Source organism: Molothrus ater, chromosome 16 (assembly GCF_012460135.2).
Source record: "Molothrus ater isolate BHLD 08-10-18 breed brown headed cowbird chromosome 16, BPBGC_Mater_1.1, whole genome shotgun sequence".
Lineage (NCBI taxonomy): Eukaryota > Metazoa > Chordata > Aves > Passeriformes > Icteridae > Molothrus > Molothrus ater.
The window spans coordinates 12,759,229-12,779,249 of record NC_050493.2 but is presented as its reverse complement, the minus strand read 5'-3'; the positions used below and the strand labels follow the sequence as shown (position 1 = coordinate 12,779,249).

The 20,021-nt window shown below is 40.7% G+C and overlaps 1 protein-coding gene across 16 annotated transcripts in view; it reads left to right on the top strand.

Annotated features, from left to right (window-relative positions):
• Positions 1–20,021, top strand: part of RBFOX1 (RNA binding fox-1 homolog 1) — a 1,183,000-nt gene that overhangs the window by 457,512 nt on the left and 705,467 nt on the right. The window contains exon 1 of one of the 16 annotated variants that reach the window (XM_054516571.1): positions 344–377. The exons of 13 other annotated variants lie outside the window; for them this stretch is intronic. Coding sequence is in view for 1 of the 3 variants with exons in the window: in XM_036392504.2 (XP_036248397.1) it covers positions 1,193–1,309 (117 nt within the window). In the remaining 2 variants the exon portion in view is untranslated. Of the gene's footprint in view, positions 1–343; positions 378–1,177; positions 1,310–8,471; positions 8,490–20,021 lie in introns of those variants that run through there. 2 more of the 16 variants (XM_036392504.2, XM_054516572.1) reach the window with 2 other exon arrangements.

The following is a 20,021-nucleotide window of genomic DNA, read 5'->3' as shown; positions in this document are numbered from 1 at the left end:
CCTTCCTAGAAAGCTGAACAATATGACCTTTTCCTTGAGCTTTATGTGTGACTTAAATGCCATTGGTAAAGATCTGGAAAACTTGGGGCTAAACTTTAAAACCAGTTTTGTATCCAAACTCCTTCTTTACGATGAATAAATTTTTTTGGATACGGAATGTGTTGAAGGATGCTTAATAAAGGAACGAAATAGCAGCCTCCAGCTAAACTCAGCTTTCTGAGCAAGAAAGTAGAACCTTATTCCAAAAATAGGGAGCAACTATTGCTCAACAAAGTGAGTGGTGCCCACATAGCCTGAGCAGTGCAAAGGCTCCAGCTGGGAGGTTCGGAGCTGAGGAGACTCTGGTGCTGAAAGGTGCTTATCCCATCTCCTGAGAGGTAGGTCTGCATGTGCATTCCTGAAATAGAGCAGCTCCAGCCAGGATTCCAGGTGAAAAACTGCCCCTGACAGGAGTCAAACATTTTGGTTCCAGCCAGAGGGAGTAATTAGACTCGTTTGCATATTGAACAGGAGCCAGGGAGTCCTGATCGTTCTCAGAAAAGTGCTCCAATTTCCTAAGCTTAGTATAGAAAAAATAAATAATTTTTTGTTTGTTTGGGTGGAGGAGTGGTGTTTTCTGGTGGGTGGTTTGTTTTTTATAGCTTTTAATTTCTTTTTTCTGAAATGCTGAAATACTGTTCATGTATCATGAAGTTGATATCATTGCAGAACTCGATATCATTCAGTTGTGATTCCATAGAACTTTTGCTGCTGATGGAATGGTGCTTGGATTCTTACTTTTCATACCTTCAAAACCTTCAGAGACCCTGTTTTATGCATATTCATTTACAGGAAACGGTAGTGCTAAAGTTTCGTAGTAAAATCCATCTTCGGCACAGTTGTTTATCAGATCTATGCATTCATTAGTAAAGAGTCCCTGCTGTTGTTGGCTCCAGTACAACTTAATTAATTACTATTTGAAATATGGATGTGGTAAATGATCCAACTTAGTGAAACAGGAGAGCAGCTGTTACCTTGTTTTATGTTTGAAGTCACTGGCTTTTCTCCTTATTTGTGTGTGTCATCCCCTTTTTCATCTTCTGACAATAATTCCATAAATTTTGGACTCAGATTCATCTGTAAACCCTGCCCCCTGTTTTGTTTTCCCACTGTGTCATCTTGTTCTCCTCTGTACTCCCCATTTTATCATCTCATGTTGCACCATCCATTCCTGTCTCTCCCTCTTTTCTCTGCCATAGATGTTCAGAATTCTGGTCTCCCTTTTCTTTCTGGTTCCTTTCTTCAGCCATTCTGCATTCCTGAGAGCCAAGTAAGTTGTTTCCTGCTCTGCTGGAGGAACTGCTGCTTTTGCCACTTTTCCTCAAGATGTATCTCCTGGTGACATATGCCTAAATGCTTTCTCAAAACAACCTTATGGAATTCATTAGAAGTTTTTCCTGATTGTTTCCATTTCCCCTGGAGCTGTTTGCTCTGGTCAGTTACTGCATCCGATTCATTTCTGCTCCAATGTCTACTTCCTTTCTTATTTTTATTTTTATTTTATTTTTTTATTTTATTCTATATTTTTTATATTTATATTTTTTATTCTTTTTTTTATTCTATTGTTTATTCTATCTTCCTTTTCTTATTTTTATTTTCTTTTTGCTGTCTGGAAGAGACCCTGAGAGCTGCTGTTTGCTGACACCTCAGCTGGCTGCAGGGTTCCCTGTCAGCATTTCTGTGCAGTGCAGGGCTGGAGAGAGGGAAGGGGCACATTTCAGCCCTGAAATAATCAGTTCCATCCTCTCTGGCTTTTCGTGGATATCCTGGCACTGCAGGCTGTATTCTCTCACTTGATTTCTTTTCTGCTGAGGATTTTTTTGGGGAGTTTTCTCAGGGAAGCTCTCTGGGTTTGTTAAGCCCTGCTCTGGGCAGGGGGGATGGACTGGGATCTCCAGAGGCCCCTTTCAACCTCAGCCCTTCCTGAGATGCTCTGAAGGAGGAGAGAAACAGGAATGGAGAGCAAAGGAATGGGTGCAGTGAGCACTGAGTGTTCATGGAAAGAAACAGCACGCAGAGCTAACAAATGCCACAGCAGAAGCTGTTTAACCTGCTGGTCTCAGCACTGGAGATGGAAATCCCAATTGCAAAGTTTCAGAGAAGCTGAACAGCCAGGGGATAAATCATATTTGACTTTATTCTGAAATAAAGGCAAACAATGAGTAGCATTCTAACTCATTTATTTGTTCTGTGAGCTGTGTGCTGTAGCATTTGAAATGTGCTCTGGCAATATAGTTTGAGTTCCTTTAATAGCAAGGCTAAAATGAATATATGCAGAAATGTGAGCACAATTTGAGTCTTGGCTGTAGCTCTTAGGTATCAAGGTCCAGTGTTTTGTTTGTTCCAAAAAGGTTTCATTATTTCAGAACTGAATAGTTAGGGAGGATCTAGGAGTATTTATCGTAGGTAGAGCTACAGAGACCCCTAGAAACTGTCTTCAGTGTTTATGCTTTTAGAAATATGGGATGAAAAAATTTTATGTTCTCTACTTTAGAGACAGCAAACAGGAGTGTTTAATGAGGAAAAAAAAAGTTTGTATGAAATAATTGAAACAAAGGAGAGCATGAGGTAGGGAAAATACTGCAAACAGCATAAATGTAGGACTTTCTTTTTAAGGAGTGTGATTTTCTTAGACTCCCATTATAGAATCAGACATATCAGACATGTACTTTAAAAAGCATCCAAGTCTCCAAGCTATTTCCTTTTTGAAATGAGATGTTGGATTACAAAAAAAAAGAAAAAAAAAAAGCTTTGTTTTCTTCATAGAAGTAGATGGAAGTCTCTTTATTTCATTTATATTCGATTCTCATTATCCTGGGACACAGAGGAAGGGCTGTGTGAAAAGGAGTAGGAGAAAGAATAAAGACAGATTTTTTCATTGTCCAAAAAGTGGGGTTTTTTTCCCTATCCATAGGAACTAAGAAAGCCCTTGTGCTTAGAGGAATGAATAATGATTTATCACTCTTGAAACATATGGAACTGAGGAGGTTCATGGAAAGGTTGTGTGTTGGGTTCAGTTTGCTGAATGGAAAGATGTCTCAAGGAATGATATCAGTCTCTGGTTTTTTCCTGCAGCTATTTGAGGTTAGCTATTTAAAGGAATTGTATGAAGTTTTAAAAAGGCAAAGTATATCATGTGTTATTAACATGTATTGCTCATTAGTATACCTTACACTAAGTGTCTCCCTACTAATTGCTGTCCTAATAAGTTTTTTTTTATGCCTTCCTGCTGCCCCTTCAATCTCTTCCTTTATTTTATCACTTTACTACTAAAAGCACCAGATTCAAAACTATGCATGCCTGGGCTATAAATGTTTATCAACTCTAAGCATTCCCCATGGAGCAGTACCCATTCCCCAGTCTCTTCTGTGTTTGTTTTGTTTGTGGGATTTTTGGGTTTTTGGTAGTTTTTTGTTTGTTTGGGGTTTTTTGGTTTGTTTTTAATTTTTTTTCTTTTTTGTTTGGTTGGGGTTTTTGGGTTTTTTGTAGGGTTTTTTTGTCTGTTTGGGTTTTTTTGCTTTGTTTTTGTTATCTTTTTTGTTGTTGTTGTTATTTTTGGATTTTGTGGGTATTTTTTTCCACAGACTTTATTTCTTCTGTTTTGTGCACTGTTTCCAGCGATTGTTTATTTCTTGTGTTTTGAGCATGATGTGAGAGGCTCCCAGCTCCACACCCATGGATGAGGTGCCACAGGTGCCTGAGCCACCTGAGGGCTGGGCAGAGCTTTTTTCCTTTCTTAAAAGCCTCTCAGCAGTATCCAGTATAATCTATATTCTATAAATAAAATTCCCCAGGTGCTTAGGGCAGACTAAAAGAGCTGCAGGGTCTTTCCTCAAGCCCTTTAGTGCAGGTTGGAATAATCTTGGTCAGCAGACTGGCAGAGGATGGGGAGGGGTCACAGCTGAGCATCCTCAGCTCCTGCAGAACTCGGGTGAATCCCATCAGGCCCTGCTGAAGGTGTTTATTTCCTTTCATAGAAATCTCCCTCAAGGTGTTTTGTGAGTGAAGGATTGTCCTGATTCATGGTGTGATAAACAAATACAGCTCAGGAGGCGCTGGATGCCAGAGAGCAGAGTGTTCACCCCCAGGATTGCTTTCATTTGCCTCCTGTACTGATGACATGACAGTTTGAATCTCATTTGAAGTGAAATGTGACTTCTACCTGCAGTTCAGGTAATGAGGGAGTAACCCCAGATTTTCTGTGCCTGTTGGGATCTGCTTGGTGCAGGTTTTTGCAGTTCTGCTGTTTCCAAGGGCTTTGTTCCAGTCTGGCAGTGGCAGCTGAAGCCGTGGCTCTGTCACAGGGCTCTAGGATAATGCACAAGGGTTTTTGGGGGTTTGGTTCTTCTGGCTGAGGCTCCTGGAGCTCTTGGGCAGAGATGACCACTCTGATCCCCAAGCCCTCAGCACGGTGCGTTTCCATTGCTGTTTCCACAAATCCACATTCCCTGCCAGTCAAAATGAGCAAGAATTCTCCTGTTGAAGAGGAGCACCAAGGTGATGTCAGGATCCATTGTTCACTATCCACAGATCTGTTCCCACATGGAAAACCAGGGGAATCATGAGCAGAGATGACACAGCCGTGGCAGTTCTGTATTTGGGATCAGTGTTTGAAGTGTTTGCAGATGAAGTGAGGAATGCAGGCAGTGCCTTATCCATGGCTGTGATTACCAGCAGGGTAACAAAGCACAGTGGAGGTGGTAAATGATCATTATCTGCTACAGGGCAGGCAGTGGGACGTGTGATAAATCAAAACAGTGTTTGTGTATGACTAAAAAGTGAGAAAAACCTGTTCTTACAGGGTACCCCAGTGATCCCTGGGCAGGGTGCTCAGCTTTGAGGCTCACAGGCTCCCCAGGGCTAAGAAAGAATTATCACCATGTTTTCCTATGAATTCTGATTTTCCTTTAGCAAACCACTGTTGTGATGTTGAATATTTCCTAAAGAGAAGGTCCAAACCTGTACAGTTGATGGAAACCCTTTCATGTGTCTGTTGACAATCACTTGAGAACAGGTAAAACTGCACAGGGCTTGTAAAGAATGCAAACGTGGCTTTGGGAGATTGGCACAAACATTTCTGAAAGCCTTGGCTGGTTCTAACACAGCACTTGAAGCTTTTCTTTTGCTTAAGATGGGAAAAAATGCGGTTTTAAACACAATTTTCATGGTCTGTATTATGATTTTTTTTTCTGTCTTTATTCACTTGAAGACTTACAAAAAGCCCAGAGAACACAATTTGCATTCTTGTTGTGGTCTCAGTTGAGAAGTTAAACATTGTTTCAGGTAAATTCCCCCCTGTCCAGGAGCCAGTCTCTCTGGTCAGAGTGGAGATATTCCACTGTGTCAGTGGGCATTACTTTTATGGATGAAAGGAGGTTTGGGGTTGAGAATTACAGAGCCTTTGTTGAAAACAAATGTTCCACGGCTGACCAATGAGGGGAAAAAAGTGGGAGTGGAAGAATATTCCAATATAAATTCATGATGCAAAGTGAAATTTAGTGATCTGGGTACTTGTGGCTACAGCAGGGAGATGTCTTCTGCCGGGATATTTATGGAGTGCCACTGCATTTATTTTGCAAAGCCTTGGCCATGGCACATGGCATCATGGATTGCCTGACATAACCAAACCACTCAGACTAGGATGCAATTAAACAGAAAGTGATGATAGGAAAAGTTTGGGGATTTCCAAAGGGGTCTAACAAAGATGTTACCTGTGCTGTGATGAACCTGGCTCCTTTCAGTGAACTCACATTTCAAGAGTTTCAATTTTTTTTTTCAATAAAGTGCTTTAAAATCTCTATAATAGGAAAAGGCTTCAAAGAGGAAAGATTAAAAAAGAAAAGTAAATAAAAAGGAAATAATATAATTAAGGTTTGACCCTGTAAATTGCTAACCTTCAAAGCTAATGCTGGAGAAGCACACTATTATTAGCAATAAAAAGAATTTGCTTTGCCCTTTTAAAATTACCATAAACCGATTGACTGAAATGGAATGATGTTAATATTTAAGAAGTAGGACACTAGATTCTATTATCTCAGAAACTCTGTCACCTGGTACACTCTGTAGTCCTGTTATCTAATTATTGTCCTTAAATTGCATTAGTGTGCCAGCAATTTGTCTGCTGTTGGGAAAGTAATTGACATTTGAGTTACTGCTTCATATTTGGGAGACTCACTAGGTGGTTCCAAAGAGCCCTCTTCTGTCAAAGCAGATTAGCTTAATTTTACCTAAAAGAAAAGGGAAAGTCTGCATTTTTGAGTGTGCCATTTACACAGTGCTCTTGTAATTTGGTATTAAAATTCAGGTTATGTATCACAGCTGATTGCCAAGAGAGAAGAGGATGAGGAGGGGGAAGTGGGAAATTAATAAATGAGGGGTTTTTTGCCTTCAAATTCACTTTAGTGCAGTCTGGTCCTTCAAGGAGGAGTCTGCTGGTGGGAAGGGGCAAAGCAAATGCTGCCATGTGTCCAGGGAATGTTTGTTTGATCCCTGGGCTCTGATCTCCAGGGCTTTGCTCACTCCCTGGGCACCCACAGCACCTTTCCCAAGCCATTGGAAGGGATGGGATGCTCCACTTCACCTGCAGAATCCTGACTTTCTGCAGGAATTCCCGTTTCCTCTTAGTGCTTGGAGGAAGAGCACTCCCAAAGTCCTTTTTATGCAATTTTTTGATGAAAATTTAAAGGATAGTTGTAATTCCTTGTAGCCTGGGAAGGGGAGGAGCAGCCTCTGTCCCACCTTGTATGAATGTGAGTGTCCACAAAGGTTTGGTTTCATGACTCTGCAATCCAAAGCTTGAAACTTTCCAGACAAATGTAATTTGGGATCTAAAGTTGATTAGAGACGCATGATTACAAAATGTGCATAATAGTTTATGTGACAACTGGAATTACATTTAAAATATATTTGAAATTAACATGAGGAATGTAGCTGTCTGGTAGTGGTGATAATTTTGCTAATATAATTTGTTTAGAGATTTTCAGTTCATGTTTAAAAACAAGACAATCTTAGATCTCTTCAAAATATTTATTTCTTTTTGCAGGGCTGTTGCATAAACCAAAGTGCATTGCCTGAACTTATAAGATTGTGTCAGTGCAATCCAAGTGAAGCATTTAAGAATGTTGGCTCAAACTGGAAACCTCACCTGGATTTCTCTTGACAATAACTCTAAAAAGAGATTTAAAGCACTGGTTACACATCTCTAGAAATCTCTCTTGATATGTCTCTAAAATATTTCATTTTTCACTGACAGGAATCAGGATTTTCTCTCTGCTCTTGATGGTTTACATAAATAATTGTGGTTTTTCAATCAGTATTATGAAATTGTTAAGACCTTTTGCAGACCATGTAAATTGCTGGACTGTTTTGCAGAAAACATACTTTATCTCTTTCATCTCAAAAAGTACCAAAAATTAGAAAAAAGGGTAGAAAAATGTAAGCTTGATTAAATCATCAAAGTATCAAAAGGCTGCTGCAATCCTTTGTTGTAATTTAATTCTTCATTTAAAAAGTAGATTTCAAATCCAAGCATTTTGCCCAAAAAGTATTTGAAAAGAAAGGAAAGGTTGAAAAAAACACTCGAGTTCATTTTGCAGGCAAAGTGGTGAGGGAGCAGAAGTTTGTAGAGCGAGAAAGGCAACATCTATTGCAAAGAAATCCTGCAAGTGAAGTGTTCCAGAGAGAACAGCTGATGCCTGTGCCCTGTGCTCCCTGTGATTCTGTGCTGCTGCTGCAGCTGGAGTGTCTGCAGAGCACGGCCTGCCCAGCTCTGCACAGTTTCATCTTTTTCTGAAATGCCCCTGGTGTTATTGCTGCCCAGAAAATTAATGGGGTATTGATAATGATTGGCATTTCTGTATTGGGAAGAATGGGGCACTCTCCACCTGATCAGAGAGAAGCTGGCTCTGTTCTCCAGGCTGAGGGCTGTACCTGGGGAGGACAGGTGAGGTGACGCCTGGGGTGACACTGGCAGAGCCCCCTGAGCCAAATGGGAGCATTATTTCAGTTTAAAATTCTAATGGTGCCAGTAATTGGAGGCAACTTTACCATTAAAGCAGGGAAAGAAAAATAACCTTTCCTCCCTGAAGAAGGATGTGCTGCAAAGGTCAGAGCTGCTCGTGGAGGCAGCCAGGGGCCTGGTGGCAATAATGGGAATGCAAAGTTCTTGAAATGCACTGAAAGTGGAAGTTTTCAGCAGGACAAAGGACACTGCAGAAGGAACTGTAATTTCCTAGATTTAGGATTCTTCCTTAGTTAGGTAAGGCCAGGCTTTTAGAGAGCTCAGAATTTCATATTCTCAACCTACACAGCAGCTGCTAGATGTTGAAAATAGCTCAGCTCCTCACAGTTCCTGCTCTGCCAGGCACCGAGCTCCCAGCAGAGTCTGGCTCTCCTTTGGGTGCCAAAATGAGAGCTGAACTCTCATGAAAACCTGACTCTCATGAAAATCTGTGAGTACACTGATTTCTTGGGGGAAAAAAGGAATAAAATAAAAAAATCCATCAATTGGGTATGAAAATTAGTTATAGCAGTATATTTATTTCATAGTAATTAACTTCTTGGAATGATTGTCATAGTACTCTGATAACCATGAGTCTTGTTCTCTGAGTAGTTGGTAAAGGTACATATATTAAAAATAAAAGGTGACCTGTCTAATTATTTCTAAGTATCTCTCATTAATGTCCCTCTTCTTTACATTCTGTGATGCCTTTTTTTATTTTTAAGGCACACAGAGCAATGATCATAAGGACTTTTCCTCTAAAGTTTAATTCAGACAGGGACAACTGCATGTACACTGTATATTTAATGCAAATATGATGCCAACAATAGATGCAATCATTTCTAGTCTAGAGAAATGCTTCTTGCAAGTCTGTTGTCTCCTGTGCCTTCTAAATGGAAAAAAAATGAATTTCAGTAGATGGGAAGAGGGAAATTTGCTCTACCATTGCCTAGAGGGAAACTGAAAGGAAGGGAACTGCTAGAAGAACTCGTGTGTCTTCACAATGTTAACATAATTCAAATAGAAAATGTTACACCACTGTTTTTTTTCTGGAGTGGAGCTGGTTTCCAGTGAATCTATATGTTTAACAACATGGATAACTGGGTAACACCAGAAAGGGGAAGCAGTTGTTGGATCTAGAGAGATCTCTGAAATGTGCTTCTCACATATGTAAGAATGCTGCCTTACAAAATGGATTTAACTTTTCCTGCTTTCCAAGCATAGTCTCTGCAGCACTTTTGTAAACTTTTCTGTGCCATCATTCCCTTAGAGATAATGGTTTCCAGCAACCTGTGGGGGTACAAAGGGAAAAAATAAGACTTGCCATGAATGTTGGATTTCACAATTCCCAGGCTGTTTTTCTGTACTTTGTCTGACAACCACCAACACACATTTCAGCGTGGAATGAGTGCTCCTCTGTCCTTCCTGCAATAAATGTATCTGTGCACACATCCTGGCACACCTGTCTGTGGGTGCTGCAGGATATATGCAATAAATGTATCTGTGCACACATCCTGGCACACCTGTCTGTGGGTGCTGTACAGGTACCCACACATCACTTATTGGAGGCATGAAACACCTCCTGGAAGGAGGAGAAAGCTCTGTACCCAGGCAGCAACAGAGACAGCAGGAGCACCGCTGTGCTCCCAAACAACGTCAAGGCTGAGAACAAGCTCACTACCCACAAGAAAACAACTATTTTTCTTTTTTTTTCCCCCCTTTTGTAGCATCTTAATGCAAGCAAAAAAGCCAGGAAATCAAGTTGTGCAGCAGATATAAAAGCCAAGGCATTAATTTATTGTCAGCTTGTCAGTCGAGCTGCACTGTGCTGTTTTTAGCATTATTCCATTAATGTAAATCTTATGTCACTGGATGTGTGCTGTGTTCTGTGTGTTGGGTTGTCAGCAGGAAAAGAGAGAATGCAATCCAGCATGACTTCTTCTTTCTCCTCTTCTGAAACCCTCTTTGGGTGTGTTGTGGTTCTCTCCCTGTGAATCTGTAGGCATTGCAGAAAGCAGAGCTGTGGTTTCCCTGCACTTACCCAGGAGTGAGCCTTGCATTAACTTGGCTCTCCTGCTGCCTTTCTGGGGTACCTAAAAACAGAGGCCAGACAAAATTAGAGGATTAAAAAGCAGTTCTATTTATTGAGGGGCCTTCAGGTACATTTAGGGCAGATGAAGCTCCCCATGGGCCTACACCCAAAATGAATGAAGGGTCACAGATTTTCACACTTTTATAAGTTTGGTCCATTTGCACATTGGGGGTTAATCTGCCAATTACAGCCTCGGGTAATGAAGTCATTTACCCCAGGTTTGCTCCCCCCAGCTCCCTTTTGTTTAATCTCTCAGGCCTGAGGCAGTGAGGTGTCCTTGACTGCCAGGCCTGGAGAGGAATTGTTGTGTCTGCCCAAATGGGGAAGCAGCAGCTCACACTGAGGGTGGAGCTTGGAGTTACACACTAAAAACTGCAGGATTACAAATACATGAAAAATAGAAAAGCTGAAATACTGAGGCATCACTCTGAAAGGAAGGATCCCATTGTCCTGGTGCAGTGGCAGAACCATGTTTGCTCCCAGGTTTCTCTCCTTTGGTCCCACAAACAAACCAAAATGATTACTTAGCAGTGTGTTTTCCTTTTCATCATTTTTACAATTAGAATATTTTCCTCAATACGTTTTTAAAAAAATTACAGTATTTTCATCCATCTTCCTTTTATTTTTAATTTAAAAATCCATCCCTAATCCCAGGCTCCTGGCAGGGTGGCAGCCCCAGGCCAGGGCAGTTGGCAGCTCTGGCTCTGAGCCCCTCTGCTCTGCAGCCACCAGAGCTCCTGCAAACCTCGCTGGGGGAAGCAAGGCAAGGAAAAGGGGGAGCCTGGAACCTCCTCTGCCTCTGCTGAGCTGAGCCCAAGGCTGACCTCAACATCTTGTCTAGTTGAAGCTACAGAGCAAATTTCCCGTGACATTATCTACAGAGGAATTTAGAAAATATGTAACTTCCTTTCTTTTTTATTGCCCAACTATTTTTAAAAGCAGTAGTGGCATCTTTTTTTTTTTTGCCTTTTACACAGACTTACTCATGCAAAATGAATATTTTTTAGGATAAGTGCCAGAAGGCGAAAATTGTTATCTTTGAATTGAGCTGTTTTAAAGAAAGTCACCTTGAAAATGTATTTATTTATGAAACTTTTATGTCTGTAGGCTTGCGTGAGTGGACATCTAAATGTAGCACAGAGCTGCTAGCACAGAATTGCTGTTGCTGAGCAGCACCTATAAAACTATAGGCACTTCTATTCAACTGAATCGACAGTCAATAAAATGTGAAAAGGAATATGTGGTCTGCCAGAATTCAAATTTACAAATAAAATGTCAAATCTGGATTTTTAGGACAAGCAGAGAAGCTTAACTTGAAAACTGAAGTCAGAAACACTGAATTTTTATGGAATAAATATGCAGACATTAAATGTCTGAAGTGTGGGCACAGTGGTGGTTTCTGAGTGCTCAGAGATGCTAGGAGGGTTTAATGGTTGAAACAGGAGAATGATTTTACTTCTGAAATATCAGGATGCAAGTTTCTGGTGCTGTTCACAGTCTTACCCAAAATCATCATTTTTATGTCTCTGAAGAAAAAATTGAAAGACAGTAGGATGTAAATTAAAAGTAATTATTTCAAAAATGTTTTTTAATATGTTTTAATTTTTCTGGTAAGTGCTAAGGGATCCTTGTTAAATGTGTTTTCCTCCTTATCCTGTTTCTGTTTGTCATTAAATTTTTGAAAGAATTTGCCTTTCAGCCATATTGGCTTTACATAATTGATCCATCCAAGAGCTGAATTGTCTGTGGGTCAAATGTGAGTTAAAATGTAATTTTTTAGATTTTTTTTTTTTTACTATGACATTTTTCAAGAGCTATTCTTGCCTTGCACTCATCAAGCAGAAGGATCTGTGGTGCAAGATCCTTGTCACTGTGCTGTGCCCTGGAAATGGGGCACTGTGTCATTTGGTGTGGTGACAGAGAGAGAATCAGGAGAAGAGAAAACTGAGAATTTTGGAATGCAGGCAGGGAAAAAAAAAAAAAATCAGAATCTTCAGCATTTCCATGTGTAGGCTGCCAGTCCTGATGCTTTGGGAGAAAATGTTTGTTCCCTGCTCTCTCTTCCCCTGTTGCCATAATAAATTAATCCTGGTGTGGGCAGTTAAGGAGGCTCCTCTCAGAGCTATGGTCGTGCTCATGGAATAACAGACTTTGTGATAAGCACAAAAAAATGAAAGAAAATCCTTGTCTTGGCATAGAAAGGACAGGGTTGTGTGGGGCTGGCAGTGGGAGGGAAGAACACACCCTTTCTGATTAGTTCTGTACTCTCAGGAGTGAAATCATAAAGACTTTTCAGTCTTAGACCTGACATAAGGGTTTGTTATTTTTTAATGTGGCAATTCCCCTGCCTTGCAGCCTCAGCCCTCTGCTCTCTCTGAGTCTCTGTTCCTTTGCCAGCAATGCTCCCTGGCTCATCCTCTCACTGCTTTTTGGGCAGCTTGGATTAGATACCAATGCATGTCTTGGTGATTTCTCCCAGTGATTGCTGGATTCAGGCTGCTGGATGCTCTCTTTGATTTGGCATTTTAAGGGACACTAGCAGAGAGCCTCCTGGGGGCTCCAGGAGAGGATGATCCTTGCTTTGCCTCTCTTGGGGGTCAATCTGTGCTTGCATTTCATGGGGTTTCTCCAGCTGGGCACTTCACAGCCTTTAGTGAGCGGAGCCCCCAACTTTGGTGCCAGGGAGGGAGGAGCTGCTGTGCCTGGAATGAAAGCACACAGACACCAATGAAAGCACACAGACACCAATAAGAGCTCACAGACACCAATGAAAACACACAGACACCAATAAGAGCACATAAACACCAGTAAGAGCACACAGACACCAGTAAGAGCCCACAGACACCAATGAAAGCACACAAACACCAATAAGAGCATACAGACACCAGTAAGAGCACACAGACACCAATAAGAGCATACAGACACCAGTAAGAGCACACAGACACCAATGAAAGCACACAAACACCAATAGGAGCATACAGACACCAGTAAGAGCACACAGACACCAATGAAAGCACACAAACACCAATAAGAGCACACAGACACCAATGAGAGCACACAGACACCAATGAAAGCACACAGACACCAGTAAGAGCATACAGACACCAACAGAAGCACACAAACACCAATAAGAGCATACAGACACCAATAGAAGCACACAAACACCAATAGAAGCACAAAAACACCAATAAAAGAACACAAACACCCAGGGATGTGCCCAGGGTTTCTTCACAGTGTAATAGTGAGTGTCCCACATGGCTGGATCTAATCTAGGGGTTTTTGCTTTAAGTGATACTCGCTTGTGAATCCTCCTTCAAAACTATTCAAAACCATTCAGGTTCTGAACAATGCAAGTTCCCTTCCTACCCTGCAGTGCTCCCAGGCCAGGAATGGGAAATGGAAAGGGCACAGCAGCTCTGGGGAGTTGATTCCTGCCTAAAGTCATACACAGCAAAAGGATGACGTATTAACCATTTCTTAAAATAATTCCCTTAATTGAATTTTTTCCTGGATATTTCCCCACTCCTTGTTTGTCTGATCGTTCAAAGGGGGCTTTTTGTTTTGCTTGTATTTCAGAAGCTCTGTTTCAGTGACATGTTTAATGGGAATGGCTTATTTGGAAGTTAATTTGAATTATGGCTTAATAGGATAAAGAGCATGTTTAACAATTTATAAATATTAAAGTTGGAACTGTGCATTTGGCCTGCCTGCTGTGCTGGGGAGGGGATGCACACACAGGATTTTTGTGACTACTGCTAAAATGCTGGAGGATGCTTTTATATTCCTGTGGGTTCTCTGAGGTCTGTAAACAAAATCCATATGATAGAAACAATGTTGGTTTTGCAATAAGCTTCAAAGTTCTGGTTTTTTCTTTTCTTTTCATTTATTACTCAGTCATGAATATCAAACCAACAAGAACATGTTTCCCCATAGTTGTATAAAATAACCATATATGTCATACTGTTGTTTAATGACAGATACTTTAAAGAATTATTCTTTTTTCAAGAAGGAAAGTAATTTTTTAGGTCTTTAGAGACCTGAAGCAGAGAAACTTGGATTTTTTAGAGAAGCAGGAAGCTGAGAAGAGAGCTAATGGCAGAAAATAGCTGGCTTTCTATGTGTGCTCGGCTAAGAGATTGAGACGTTCTGAACTCCAGAGATGGCTGAGATGTGGCAATAGGAACAGTAGGTGTTCATGCTTGGTACCTGGCAGGGTCTGAGAAGAAATGTGATGTAGCCAAAGTTCATAGTTAAAAGCGTTGGGATAAGATTTTAAATCCAGAGCCTCTTTTGGGAGCTTTCTCTGAAAATGTTCTGATTCCTGCAGCAGGAATAAGAAAGTTAACAGTCTAGTTAGATGCTTGAGAAGGTGGTAGAAGACTTCAAATATAGATTTTACTGAAACAAAAATAAACTATTTTCATTACACTTCTGTCTTTTTATATTCAAAGAAGAATCCAGGCCTTGATTGCTTCATCAGTTTGACTCAGAGAGATTACAGTCCCCTAATTGTGCCAGGGCTCCAATGGCTCTGCTCATTCCCAAAGAATTTCAAAGGGAAATTCTAGATGGTGGTCAAATAGAATATGTGGAAATCATCTTTAGGAAAGAGATGGATAAAAGAAGCAGCTAAGTACTGAATATGGAAATGAAGTCCATCTCTGTTCACTAGGGAAAGGCTCCAGCCTGTGACTGTGGGAATTCAAAGCTTCAGCAAAAGAAGGCAGAGCTGCAATATGTTCTGAGTGAGGGCTGAAATTCAAAGCTTACACAGTGAGCAAGCAACTCCCCCTCCCAAAAACGCTGAGAAAATCTCATTCTGCTCCCACTAGATTGAGACTGGAAATAATGCAGTTCATCTCATCAGTGCCATTTCGTTACCTTCAGCCCTGTGTTCCCTGTCCCAGGCTAATAAAGCTGTTCTTTTGTATTCTTTTTTTCATTAAAGAATTTACTGAGGACCAAAGTGGTCATTTCACATGGACAGCAGAATAATTTCAAACACTAAGAAGAAAAATTGCACACAATTTTTTGCTCATTTCTCCAGGAACTGGAAATGCTGTGTGGATTGTTTCCAGCTCTGCCCCAGGGGGGGCTGGGACACACCATGGAGGCACTTGCTGGATTTAAAAGGCTTATTTGTGGAATTACAGCTGAGATATGAAAAATGGCTCTGTGAAGAGCTGGTGGCTATTGCAGGGTTATAAAAGAAATTCCTGGTTTCCTTTGAAGGATGGCTCAGGTGTGAGTGGAGGGCTCAGCCTGCTGTTCTCAGAGGATGCAGGAGCCCTGGTGCCTGGCATCATCTCTGGCAGGGAGCAGGAGCAGAGGAGGAGTGATGGGAATGATGCATGGCTGTGTTTGTGCTTCCAGCAGCCCCTCTGAAAGCCTTGCTGGGGTACCTGGGAGGGAGATCCAGCTGGGTGTGATAGTGGAGCCCTGGAAAATGTTAGAAATAGTCTTTGAAAATATTGGGCTTTGTGTTTTCTCAGATCACTGCACCTGAGTAAGCAGTGTGATAAATGATATAATTGTTAGATGTGGTGATTGTTTAGTAATTAAATATAATTATTGTATAACCATAAGAAGAATCGTGAGAAACTATGTTGGAAATTTAAAGGGGGCTATGTTTAGCTGAAATCTGTGTATACAATAGAACAATATAAGTTTGATAATTATCATGAAAGTTATATAACAATAGAGTATAAAACACGTTCACCTCGAATGTATGGTCGGAATCAGATTTGGGTGGAAACTACCCTGATTCCCAGAGCTCTTTAAAAAGCACCGCATATAATCGCTTCTGTGATTATGTGTTTTTGAACACTAACAGTTGTGGATGGTCCTTGGCACCAGGGAAAGGAAGTTTTGCTGGGTTTGGGAGCAAGAAGTGTCCTTAAGGTGAAGAGCATTAATCTTTTCCTGTAAATAAAAAACATAAAAATGCACTTTGTTAATTGAGTGTGAGGGGGAAATAGCGCAAAAAGAGAAAAATGAAATATCATATACTTTATTTTTGATAATACCTAGTGCCAAGAATTTTTTTCTGCAGTAGTGGCTTATATTTCATGCTCTGTCATTCCAAACACATGGGATATTTGAAAATTGCTATATTAAAATCTTTTAGCCATGCAGAAGTGGAGGGTTTTAACATGTGATTTCAGTTTCCATACCCTTGTGTCAATTCCATTCACACACTTATCTTATGTATATCAATTACACATTCTCAGACGGTAATTAAAAGATTGTGAAGTGTCATACTGGGCACATAAACCACCACGGCAGGAAATCCTGAGCGAAATGTAGCAGAGGGGATGTGGTTTGTGTGTGTTCATCAAGCCCTGCAGCTCCAGACCCAGGCTCATGTGCCTAAATGTGCATTTAACTGGGGTAAATACAGAATCCTCTGGCCACTGCCTGTATTTTGACAGGCTGTAGCATTGCCTGATGCAGCAGCTTCCCAGTGTAGGGGTAGAATAGAAGAAAATAAAGACAGTGTAGAAAGTATTGTCACCCCTAAGGAGCTGCAGCTGGGCCAAAGATCAGGAGCAGGCCTGACTTTAACAGGCCCCAGCTGTAAGCAATGAGAAGAAGATGCTATAAAAGAGTGGGGGTGGCTGGGTGAGAAGGGAACTGGAGTCAGTGGCTGCTGTGTGGAGAGGAAAGAGTCAGTGCTGTGAGGAGCTGCCCACGAGAAACACCAAGAAGGTATGGAACTATTGTGATAAGGAGACAGCAGCATGGAGCCCCTGCAATGGGATGGCAATGTCCCAGTGCTTTAATTTTCTTTTGTCCAACTCCACCAAATGATTTGCTATCTTTATTTACTCCATTCTTGCTTTTTGCAGCAGTTGAGGAAAATCATTGAAACCTGTTCCTGGGTGCTTGGTGGGAGTGCTGTGCTTGGGCTGATCAGGACCCATTCACTGAATTAATTCTCTCTCAGTGGAACAGAAACACGTGGGAAGCCTTTATGTGCCTTTCTCTGCTCCCAAATCCTCCAGGCAGATCATTTGCCCTCCTTAATGATAACTGCAGAAAGGATGAAGGGGGACTGGGCACTGCTGCTGCCCTGGGAGAATCTCTGCAGGGTGTGGTGATGGAGCAGCATCCATCCCAAAAATACCAGGATTCTGGTGTTAGGGAGGACTGTGCTGTGTCCCCAAATCCCTCTGAGGCTCAGTGGTGCCATTGGGTGCATCTTTGCTGGAAGAAGGTTGCAGTGCAATTCAAGGTTTTTATACCTTGCAGAGTGGAAGCTTGTGAGATTTGCATAACTGGGGATGTTTCTTGTACAAATATTATGACTGTTGATCAAGATAACTTACATAAAATCTCTTAGGGAGTTAGTTTTAAGGAGAATGAAAGTAAAATGGCCAAAGGATAACAGTCTTTAATGAACCTTGGGCTTTATGAATTGCTTTCAGTGTTTTAGTAGACTGGGGGATGTTCAAGGGGAAAAAAAAAATCCTCATTGCCATTATTTAGCCCAGGTGCTTTTTGCTTTTGGTCCTTGCGTAGTTTAAATAAAATGGATTTGTTTACAAAATAATACCAGGTTGTTTCATAAGTTTTAGTAACTGTACTAAATTCAGGAGATTGGAGAAGAAATTATGATGTTTTCTGCTTGTATAATGTGGCTTTATTCTCTTTCTTCCCCCCTCTCCAGTTGGAGTTAAAAAGTGAGCTGTAAGGTGACTTATCTGCATGTGATTTGTCTTCTTTCAGTGACCCAAACCTGACCATTTATTTTTGTTTCAATTGTAATTTTGGTCCACTTGAAATCAGTTGTTAATATAACACTGCACTGTTTGCTCAGGTACTCTTTAAGTGCAGAACTGAAGCTTCTTCCCCTGACTCCCGAGATATCTTGGCTGATATTTTTCTGTAGCTCTTCCCTTACCACATTCTCTTATCATCTCCTCCACCTGATCAGTACCTCACTGAAGCATTATTATACTAAAAATATCTATTTTTAATATATTACCAGGCAAACTTTTCAAGCTTCTTCAGAGCTTTAAAAACCTTGTGCCTTTGAACTACTTCTGCCACAGTAGTTTTAATGAAGCTACACAGAACAGGGACCATGATTCCTTTAAATATCAGCATTTCTTGACAGAATGGAAAGATGAATAGATAAAATCCCTTGGAGGCCATGGAACTTTTTCCAGTAATTGTAATGATTTTGGATAGAAAGCCCAGAAAGAGAAGAAATAAGTGTAACAATCTATATAATTGGATGTAGAAAGGGATGCTAGTAGGGGTTCTGTGAGAAATTCTTTCTCTCAGGAGCAGAGGGGCTGTGATGGATGCCTGATCCCTGGGCAAACAGCACGGTGCAGCTGCAGACTGCAAGTGCAGCTTTTCAGAATATTATTACAAAATAAAATTTGTGTTGATGAAAGCCCTTTGAAATCCTGTTGCATTGTACCAGAGAAGAAGTATAGCCAAACTTTTTTTGTTGTTCCTGCATGTATCAGTATATTAATTGGCATGATCTAGCAACAGGAAAAAAAAAGCTTTTTATGAGGAAATAATACTGGAATTTTCAGGTAATGCTTCTGTGTTTGGTCTTTGATAAATCCCATTGATTATTTTTGCATTACTGATGGGTCGATATACTTATGGAATAGACAAAAACCTCTTTTTCTTCATCTGTGAATAACTTGCATAATTAGGAAAATAAAATGGATATTTTTGTTTGGTTGTCTACATCAGAGAGAGGGCACTATTAACCTGGGTGTGGACTAACCCTGCAAGGCTTGTTAATGAGACACCAAGAGCTGTCTCCTGCCCAGTTCTCCAGGGAGGTTTACAGGGTTTTGATGAATTGAAACCAGTGTTGGTAACATGATATAAACTCATGCCATAAACCCAGGAGCTGACAGCAATTTGCTGCAATTTGTGCGTGTTTTATCTTGTCTGTTTTGTGTGTCAGGGTGTTTTCTTACTGACCTTCCAGAGATGATAAAAACAAAGGGGATAAGCACAAACTGTGGCCTTTCTGGAATTTTCATCTTTTTTGGCCAGTGGTTCAGTTCATTACATGTCGCTATCACAGGATTATTCTGTCCCTTTTGATACCAGGCAAAGAAAAAATGTAAAATATATCAGCCAGAGCCATTGAAGCAGGTCTGTAGTCTTTGGCCAGTGGTGCTGAAAGATAAAGTGCTGTGTTTACAATTCCAATTTAAAAAAGTTTATTGAGTTACAGAGGAATTGCATTGATTTCAGTGCATTGGTTTGAGTGAAAACTGAGACTCTTACTTAGGACAAAAAACCACAGACCTACAACACTGCTGGCAATGACTTTCTGAAACTTCTAGGCAATATTTTAAATAGGAATCACCTTCTTGCACAGGTTACCCCAGGGCCTCCCTGATAGTACATGAGACTAGAAACTACTTGAATTTGAGACAAAATATAATTTGTAATTCCTGTGCATAACACAAGGCCTCACCATCAGGAGCTGTTTCTGGAGATACTTGTACATGCAAACTGAGGTTGTGATTAATAGATGGTTCCAGGCTGTTTCAGTGTAACAGTGACTGTGCTATAAACAGGACTGGGAAAAAATGATTACCTTTAATAGGGTAGCAGCTGTAAGGGTGCCTTTATATTAAGTGACTTAATGAATACTGATCTTGAAGCAATAAATCAAAATGCAAACAATCTAGTCTAATCAAGTAAGCAGAATATTTCAGATACCTAAATTATATTAAATGAGCACTTCAATCAAGGTCCGTACCTGCACGTGTTTAATCTGGTTACTGTTTGTGTAACATCACTTTCAGGATATATACATTTAACACACACTTGTTTCTTCTGTTTTTTTTCCCTTGGTTTTGGATTTGGTTTTTTTTGTTAGTTTGACATGAAGAAATTGCTTGC